General features: G+C 41.0%; 1 protein-coding gene across 2 annotated transcripts in view; it reads right to left on the reverse strand.

Annotated features, from left to right (window-relative positions):
- SLC38A11 (solute carrier family 38 member 11) overlaps positions 1–5,425 on the reverse strand; it is a 44,586-nt gene extending 39,161 nt beyond the window's left edge. Inside the window, exons 1-3 of one of the 2 annotated variants that reach the window (XM_024114810.3) lie at positions 5,156–5,425; positions 1,209–1,326; positions 674–748 (exon numbers count right to left, since the gene is read on the reverse strand). In XM_024114810.3, the coding sequence (XP_023970578.1) occupies positions 674–748; positions 1,209–1,326; positions 5,156–5,206 (244 nt within the window). In that variant the 5' untranslated portion in view covers positions 5,207–5,425. The remainder of the gene's footprint in view (positions 1–673; positions 749–1,208; positions 1,327–5,155) is intronic. The other variant, XM_042860780.2, reaches the window with a different exon arrangement.
- Positions 5,426–9,881: the final 4,456 nt, after the last annotated feature.

Raw genomic sequence — 9,881 nt, forward strand, 5'->3', positions numbered from 1 at the left:
AAATTTATGTGCAACAGCATGTTTGGGGATCAGGTTAAAAAGGCTGGTCACAAGGCTTATTCACATGGAGAAGAACTTACAAAAAGAGTCCCATTGAAGCCAATGGGGTTTACTCAGGTAAGTAAATGCTTATCATGGGATTCTGCAATTTGGCCCTTTAATGAATGAAACCTAAGGGAATTTAGGTCAATTTTTGTTGAAATTATCATATAACAACTTATTTTTAATGTATTAGTTAAAACTTATTAGTTTCAATCTATGTTGTGAATTTGGAACACAAATGGCGTACAACTCACTTGAGGATCAGGGTCTTATATAGCATCAAAACTTTTTAATACAAACAAGTGATTTGTAAGAATAACCCTTATTTATATTTCGCACTAACATCATACTCTAGTCTAGGAAACTAGACTTCCCCCATAATGAATCTCCCACAATAAGCAGCTTTAAATATTGTACAGCATAATTCTCCACTCTTGCTAATCTGCTTAGAAGATTAATGAGGTAAGTAAAATAAATAAATAAATAAATAAATAAATAAAACCCCTCTTCCTTTAATATAAAGTTTTAATTCACAGACATTCTTATTTAGTTATTATGAAGTTCAACTGAGGCTAATTTTTGCAAGATTAGTTACATTTTCACTTTAATAGAGCAACTGCTTTCATGGTACCTGTGATATAGGCAACACCAACTAAAAGCAATACTCCTAATGGAAAACCAGCTTCCTTCATTGAATAAGGCAATCCTGTGAATAATGAAACAAATAAAAGATTAGAGAAAAGCCTTTTAAAATACTTGCTATTTATTTGTGGTGATCTTGTAAAGGAAGCAGTATGTTAAAAAAAAGTCTATTATTTATCCCCAAAACAGGAGCAAACAGTTTAAAGTTGCTCAGCACTGTCCTATATGTGTACATCAGACTTACTTCAGAGGGATCATTTCTGAGGGCAAAGGGTAGTTCAGTCTTAAGTCCAACCAGTACTTGATCTCTCTGCTGGGTCTGCTAACAAGGTTGCACGTTATTCAACACAATGGGGCCTCTGATCTCAATTGGCACATGTAGTGTTCTCCCAATACAAATACATTATAATAATACCATAGTCACAGCAGTAAAGTAATGTGAGAAAAACATGTTTTTCACACAACTGGAGATTTATACATATATGAAAGGGTGATTAGATTAAAGTGAAGAAAAGTGTAATTACCTATTATTCCCGATCCGATGATAGAGTTGATAACATTAAAACCAGCTGATGGGAGATCACTGTTTCCTCCTTTAGTCCTAGGTTTACAAACCAAGGCTGTTCTGTCATCTGTTTCTATCTATTCCAATAAGAGAATATTAGTGTTATACAAAAACATATTAGACTAATGGAGAACAATTATGTCAGACATGTTTTGAGTCTTACTAAAAAGTTACAGAAGTATCCTTTATCAATCTTCTGCAGCTTGTTTTGTTCTGACTAGGTATCAGCTTCACATAAGCGTCAGAGGATGATGAACAAAGAGCTGTTCTCAGTGAGATTTTGGCCCCAAAGGATGAAATATCATGGGATCGATCAGGTATTCTTCCAAGATTTCAGCCACATCTGACCAAGCAGTAGAAAATAAGTCACTTCTGATTTTGGATCAGCCCGAGAACCAAAATCAGAGGGATGGATTCAATTCCAAGAATTCAAATCAGAATATACCAGAATCTGAGGAAGTGCCGACTCAAGGGTCCAGTGCTGACTTTTTTCTGCTTCTAACAAATAATTTCTTTCTCAGCCAAAGGTTTAGACCACAGTGAATAGCTAATTGATATTAATAAAATTGGCTTGCCCCAGTAAACTGCCATGTGAAAGACCCAAATTCAAGGCAAAGCTTAGACTCTCACTGCAGTAGCTAGTAGTTTTACAGAGATAATGTTCTCAGCCTCTAGATGGGTAGGGAAGGGAGAAAGGTTCATCTTATTCTAAGCACACCCTTCTCTTAGAAAGGCAATACACTGGTCAGGGAAATATAGTCCCATCAACCAGGAGGTCAATAAATGCAGTGATATGTAATTAAAAGGAGGAACATAAATTTAATGCAGAAAATGGCAAATCAGAATTAAAGTATGATGATTTAGCTTGTACACACCATGATACTGAAATCACCATCTCAGAGAGGTAGGAGCTTGCTAAATATATACATGAGTAAGGCTGCAAATCTGTCACAGAAGTCACGGATTCCATGATTTTCTGGGACCTCTGTGACTTGCGCAGCCGGCAGATGCGACTGACCCCAGGGTTGCCCGAGCAGCTTGGGTGGCCCCGGGGCCAGCCGCACCAGCCTCCGTGCAACCTGTCATGGACAGGTCCTGGGCCGTCCCAGCCAGCAATGGTTGCAGTGGTCCCGGGCCACCCCCCCCTGCCAGCAGCAGCATGGCAGTCTCAAGCCCCCACCCCACCCCCAGGACCAGCGGGCTCCTCAGAGGCCCCCCTCCAGAACAGCAGCTGTATCCCTGGAGCCCCCCAGAAAACCAAATATTTAGTCAGAGGTATATAGTACAAGTCATGGACAGGTCATGGGCCATGAATTTTTGTTTATTGCCGTGACCTGTCCATGACTTTTACTAAAAATGCCCATGACTAAATCTTAGCCTTACACATGAGGCACTACAAAAAATAATTCAGCTCAGATGCCTGTAGCCAACACCGCTGGAAAAAAAGTTAAATATGACTGATAAACCAAAGATTGATTTACTTCATAGGAATCTGTGCAGTGCCATCATCTGACAAGCATGTAAGAGCATCACAACAGAATTAAGTGGCTACATGGAACTCTTCAGAGTTGCCTGCTGATGACAGCAGTGTACATCATCAGCACTTCCATTGGACTGGAACAATTTAGGCTCTCTCCTTCGTATTAGGTATTTGTGTATTTCTTTGCAATCTACCATTTCTTTGACCAGAAATATTTTTTGCTTACTCAAAAAATTGTACTATACAAGTCAGAAACTCATTCTTACTTTTATTGTCTCATTTCTGGATCGCTGCCTAATATGCAAAATACAATTTTCTACCTAGTCTTTAGAACAATTGACTTTGTTGTCAGACTGTAAAGCAGCCATTAAATATAAATCCTTATAGTCAAGCTTCGTGGAAATGAGTGGTCTAGCCTGGACGTGACCCTTTTAAACACTTTTACTGTTGTGGAACTGGCCTTCAGTCTTGGCAACAGTATCAATAAAGCATCTCAGAAATCAGTGGAATGCTAGACTGTATTTGGTACACATGGGAGAGTAAAACCCCATGTTAAGAGATATATGTCCAAGAAATCTGATTCTTTAAGGTTATCAATTTGTGTCAGATACAGCAGGATGTAGTATATTAAATTAATAGTTTATTCTAGGGCAGTTAACTCAGCTCTCTATATATATCTCCTCAATATTTATTCCACTCTATATGCATCCGAAGAAGTGGGCTGTAATCCACGAAAACTTATGATCTAATAAATTTGTTAGTCGCTAAGGTGCCACAAGTACTCCTGTTCTTTTTTCAAAAAAATAGTTGCCTATATAAAACAAAGCCCCTAATATCGGGACGGTCCCAATAATAATGGGACATGTGGTCACCCTACCTGAAAGTGAGAATAGGCATTCACATGGTACTTTTCTCTAAGTGACTGGCTGAACAAGAAGTAGGACTGAGTGGACTTGTAGGCTCTAAAATTTTACATTGTTTTATTTTTGAATGCAGTTATTTTTTATACAGAATTCTACATTTGTAAGTTCAACTTTCATGATAAAGAGACTGAACTACTGTACTTGTATTAGATTAATTGAAATATTTCTTTTTTACAGTGCAAATATTTGTAATCAAAAATAAATATGAAGTAAGCACTGTACACTTTGTATTCAGTGTTGTAACTGAAATCAATATATTTGAAAATGTGGAAAACATCCAAAATATTTAAATATATGGTATTCTATTATTGTTTAACAGCGTGATTAATCATGATTATTTTTTTAATCACTTGATAACCCTACTTTATTCTGATCACATGTTTACCACATGTCATGCATTTTCATGTTGGATAAAATGGGAACTTATTCTTGTCTTGGGATTCTTCACAAATTATCTAATAACAATGATAATACTTTGTTCTATAATAGCACCTTCCATATGAGGATCTCAGAGTTCATCTTCTCCATAAACATGTTTCTAAAGTGCCCACCACTCCAGCAGAGTTAGAAACTTTAATGAACTTGCTCCCCTTTGATATTCATGTGAAAAACAAAGACTCAGGGACTGATCTTCAGACGCATCGAGCACCCACAGCTCCTGTGAACTGTTCCAGGTGACAAAAGAAGTGTGTGTTGCGGCGTGGGGGGAGGAGCAGGATTAAATCTCAGGCCGCCTGACTTCTGTTGCTGTGTTTTATCTTTCCCCGTTCTCTATATTGCTCATGTGGAGCATGAGATGAAAAGAGATTACCAGGAGCAGTTATTTCTGGTGACTGCCCACTGAAGACTTTGAAAGTCTATTTACCAACAGTTCTGTTGCTAGCAACGATTTTTATAGCGTTTCCCGCTTTCCATTTTATTTTTCTAATCACCTCTCCTAGCATCATTTGCATTAAGACAGCTGTTTAGTGAAGCCTAATTAAATATTGACATTGACAGTCTTTTCCCAATCCTTAATCATAAAGGTGAAGGAGTAGATCGTGCCTGAGCTCGTACACTTTCTGGAAAGTTTTGCAGAGCTTATGTCGTGTCTTAAAGCTTGTTCAAAGTAAATGCAGAAAAGTGCCTTTAAACAAATAAGTGAAGGACTTGCTAAATGTGAAATGTAGCTGGGTGAAGAGCAGGCTTGGGTTCGTTTCCTCTCGCCACACCAAGGAAAGAGTTAGATGTCAGACACGGAGCTCCCAGGCCAGGCAATACTGGGAAGATTTCAAAGCGTTGGGAATGAGCACGTTGCATGTAATACCCCTCGCCCCCACACGTACATACACACCGCCCGTACCCCTCCAGTTCTGCATCTCCAAGAGCGAGCAACTTTAAACACTCCCCGCAAATTCTGGTCTGCGGGAGGCTGAGCTCGCGGCACTGCCTGCCTCCACCGTGCAAAGAAATGGGGGAGGACTGAATTTCTAGCACTGACTGACCCTAACTTCCCCGCGGTACCTGGTGAGCAGAGCTTGGCAGCTGGCGCTCCTGGCGGGCGTGCTGCTCCATCGCGGGGCGCGGACGAGCCAGGCTCAAAGAGGAGCAGCAGCCAATGGTCCTGCTGGGACGCCGGTCTGCGGCTGCCCGAAGGAGCCCGTGCGCTGACTGGCTGCCCTGCCCAGATCCTGCAGGCAGCCGCGGCACCGAGAGGCAGGGAGCTGCATACTCGCTGGGGGGTGGAGTGGAAGCCCTCCCCCCCGTTTGTACGGGAGATGTGTGAGCTCCCAGCTAGAGGTCAGGGGAGATGTGCCCTGGGGCAGGGAGTCAGTATTTTGTTTACAAACAGAGGCAGGGTGATTAAGATAAGAAAGGGCTGGTGATTAAATTAAAACTCTGGAAGTTTAGCCTGAAAAACAGAAAGGGGGGAGGGAGCGTTTTAGAGAGAACACAGGGGACTCGGAAGAAATACAGCCAAGCCCTCTGAGCCAAGGTTGCATTCAGAAAAGGGGGAGGTTTGGGGGTTTTGGTGAAAAGAAGGGGCCAAAACCCAGGGAAGGGATAGCAGTGGTACAAAGAAGTTCCCACTCAACCTGTAGTACTTATGTGGCCACATCACCGTAGCAGCTGATTGCATCGCAAGGTCTAATCTATTTCTCCTCACAGCCCCTCAGTGAGGTAGAGCAGTGCTGTTATTCCCATTGTACAGATGGGGCACTGAGGCACACACTGACTAAAGGCCAGATTTTCAAAGGTATTTAGGCACCTAGTGGGATTTTCAGAAGTTCCTAGAAGGTTAGGTGCTTTGTAAACCCCACTAGATGCCTAGCTGCATCTTTGGGTGCCTAAAAAGTTTTGAAATGCTTTTTAAGGCACTGGCCTGAGGTCATACAGGAAGTCCATGGGAGGAGTAGAACCCAGGTCTTTCAGGGCTAGCGTGCAGAGGGGCTGAGCCCACCCATGAGGAAAGCAGAGCTACTGTACCCTGAGCTTCACTATCCTCGCCCTCCTTCCCCCCCCCCCCCCCAAGCACAAGGGGAAGATTTGGGAGATACAAGCCTGAGCAAGAGCTGGAGAGAGGGTAAGGTCAGCAGCTGCACACAGTGGTGGGAGAACTAGACAGACAGAAGAGTAGACCAGAGTCAAGGTGTGTCGCTTTCACACACCCCTGGAGGATTTCCCTCAGAGGTAAAAATAAATAGCCTGCCCCCATACTCCCTGTGCAGGGATCCACTCTGGGAAGTTTGGCGCATCTCCAAATAGTTATAATAAAAAACGTTTTAAGCCCGGCTCCTGCATCTGGACCAGTGTGTAGGGATGTGCCCGTGCAGAGCCCTCTTGAAATCAAGATCTGATTGAGTTCAGGTGTGCTGCTCACAGGAGCTAAAGCCGACAGTTGCATCTCATTTCGAAGCATCAGAGCCCTAGAGCAGGGACTGTGTCATTCTATGGGTGTGCAAAAACCTTATACAAGAGGGCCTTTATCTTGATATTGGTTCCTAGATTTAACCCCAACAAAAATAATAATAGAGAGCCGGGTCCTGCGATGAGCTTCCTGGGGCCAGGTGCCTGTGCCCAGGTGGGGCTCATTGCAGCCTTTGGGCCATAGTATTCAACATTGTTTTGGAGTGGGTTTGGAAAGGCACATGGTCCCATTTTCTTTAACTTAAAATACTGTTGCACTGGTCCCTCAGAAATTAGGCTTCTGTGTGTTTCTGGGAATTTATGAAACCCTGAATTTGCAAAACTTTTGTTTAACTCTATAGTAAAATGAAAACCTACAGGGGATGTGACTAACACCTGCTATAAGGTCATATCATTTTCCTACCTGCTTCATGTAATTTATTAGGTATATTTACATAGTTATTGGATTGCTACTTTTGTTCTCCTAAAATAGGCCAGGTTAGTTTAGAGAACATCTACTAAGTATCCCATAATTCATGCAAGTCCCTGGAAGAAAAAAAATCAAAGTAAAACCAGACTAAGGATACAGTAAAACTATAGAAGCAAAATTCCTGGAAAAACACTATTTATTAATAACAATGTGGTTTTCACAGATTTTGATAGATGCTGTTCCCAAGTACAATAGACTGGAAAGAGCCATACACTCCAATTCTTGGGAAAGTGAATGAGTATAAACAATATAAATGTTAAATAATGATAAATAAATGAAGTAGTTAAACATCTGACTTGCTCACAATGGGTGTAGCAAGCACCATACTATCACAGTGCAAGAAAAATAATTGAATCTCAGTCTGCTGGCAGGAAGAAAAACCAAACCCAGGTGCTATTATTAACAAGGGTGTTATTATTAACTGACATTAAAGGGGTGTTTAGATCCTGCAGTAGTCTAGGATAACATGAGACAATTGGCCAATTTAGCTAGTGTTTCTGAAAGGAAAGTACACTTTCAGATTTAATTAATAGAATATAATGTTGACCTTTTCCCATGATGATTGTACTTCTTCAATCAGATGATAGGTTTGAAATAACAAATCACAATGCCACTGACCTTTAAACTTTCAGAAAGGTAGCATATTTTGAGGACTCATGTCACCACCCTCTGTTGAAATGAAATCTCAGCCTCCTGGTTCTTATCAAATATAAGTGCAATTCCAATATACAGTTACTTTTATTATTTGGCAATAAAATAGTACATCTCGTGAGAGAATGTAGTTGCTCTACTTGGGCCCTGGTACATAAAGTGATAAGAAAGTGAAATTGTAGTTCTTTCCTTGCCTACATGGTCAGGGAAGGAGCTAAGTGAAGTGTTGCTGGAGAGAGAGTGTATAGGACTGACTGACAAGCCTGAGGTTTTAGAGAGTTATACACAAGCATTTGGAAGATAATATATTTTCAATGTAGGAATTAAAATAGGAAAACCATTGATGAAAGTTTTTTGATACCTCACTGATGACAGAGTAATACCAGATGATTCTGGAATGGCCAGAAAACCCCAAGACATTCACTTCATGGAATTTCCAGGGAAGTGTCACTCCTGAGAAGTGGAGCATGGGGGCAATGTTGTTGATTCAAGGTGAAACCTTTCAATGTTGTACATCTGCATGATCTAAGGAGAGCCCCAACTCCATGGATGTGCAGCTGACCTGTATGGATGACTCTACTCATTCACTGGCCCTCTCCTGCCAGCAGCAAGGTTCCAAAAGAACGTATGATATCCCTGACCTCGTGTCTGTTTGCCTGCTTAGTAGTAACTGCAGAGGGGACTCTGGAGGAGTTAACACTGCTTCAAGTAATGTTAATTCCGGGTGGAAAATCTGCACAGAAACCCCCCATCTTCCTCCTTCTGCAGTTCCACACCCAACATCTTGTGAAGCTCCTTCCACATGGGAGTCCAGGAGAGAGGCTTGTGCAGAGACCCAGGAAAAGGCACTATTCCCCTTTCCCTGCACTCAGGGTGAGTTCTATTTAGGTAGCATCCCCTTCACTTATGTAAGCAGAAGGGCTTATCTGGGCTTTAGGAAGTAGTGAGTAATTCAGTACAAGACAGTAGGAAGCAGTGTGGTCTTTTGGTCAAAGCTCTGAACTAACAATCCAGAGACCTTGGGATTTATGGTCTTTCACAATAGTGTAAACCAAGAGTAAATCCAGAAGAATCAGACACTGGAATAGACTTCATCCTGGCTCTTACACAGATTTCCTGTGTGCGCTTGGGAAAATAACATCGCCTCTCTGTGCTTCAGTTTACCCATCTGTAAGTAGAGGATGATAATAGTTACGAACTTCACAGCGATGTTCATTAAACAATCTTAATCTACAGGCTTAATTCATTAAAGCTTGCCAAACATGGTGAGTACCTCCGATTGAAGGTGCAAAATATTTTTAAAGTAAGAGGCAGTATGTCTTCACTGAAGTAAGAGCAAGCCTGTTAAATTTCTATGAGAGACAGATAACTGTTATGATAACCAGCTGCTAACGTATACAAGATAATTATCAGAGCATTCAAAAGAGGCTGAATTTTCCATTTCAGCAGTTGAGAAAAGAGTCAACAAATACAGAGGAATATAGAACTAAAAGTTTCAATTCTGCAAAGAAATTGTTGGTCTTTCTCATCACAGAAAAAGGTTCTTCCTTCAGATTCTATGACACTTTGGGTAACACTTTTTTTTTGTGCAAAGTATACATGGGTCTCAGAAAAAAAGCAGATTTCTAAGATCATAAGAGTCTTTGCCACATCCTTAGTATTTTGTTTCTATCTTTTACTTTCTCTCTAATGGTGTTTCCTTCTACATCTGCTTCCTCCTCTCCTATTTTGTTCTTTTCTTTTTTGTCCACCTCCTGTCCTCCAAACGATTTTTTTTCAGCTTCTTTTCTATTAAGATTAACATTTTATATGAGACCTCACCTTGTACTCGTATCTCATACTAGAACAGTTCAATGCAGCTTCTAAGCAACCCTCCCCAGCTGCAAACTGATCTTTTAAAAAAGTAATAGTACAGTACTGTATAACTGAGTTGAGACTAGGCAAGCTTTAGAAGATACGAATTCTTTTAAAGACAAAGATAAGGATCATGCCTCAATCATGGAGCAAAGCACACAGTAGCATCAGTCCCCATTACCTTTCAGCTCCATAATCTGACCTAAGTGTGGTCACTATAGTCTTAAGCAACAAGCAGTGTGTATTGCTGGACTGAAACATTTTTGCAGTGTGTTTTTCTCCTGCCTGTAAACATCTCTGAAATAGTGAGTGCGGAATAATAATGACAAACATTATTTTGAAACTTGT

Source organism: Chrysemys picta, chromosome 11 (assembly GCF_011386835.1).
Source record: "Chrysemys picta bellii isolate R12L10 chromosome 11, ASM1138683v2, whole genome shotgun sequence".
NCBI lineage: Eukaryota > Metazoa > Chordata > Testudines > Emydidae > Chrysemys > Chrysemys picta.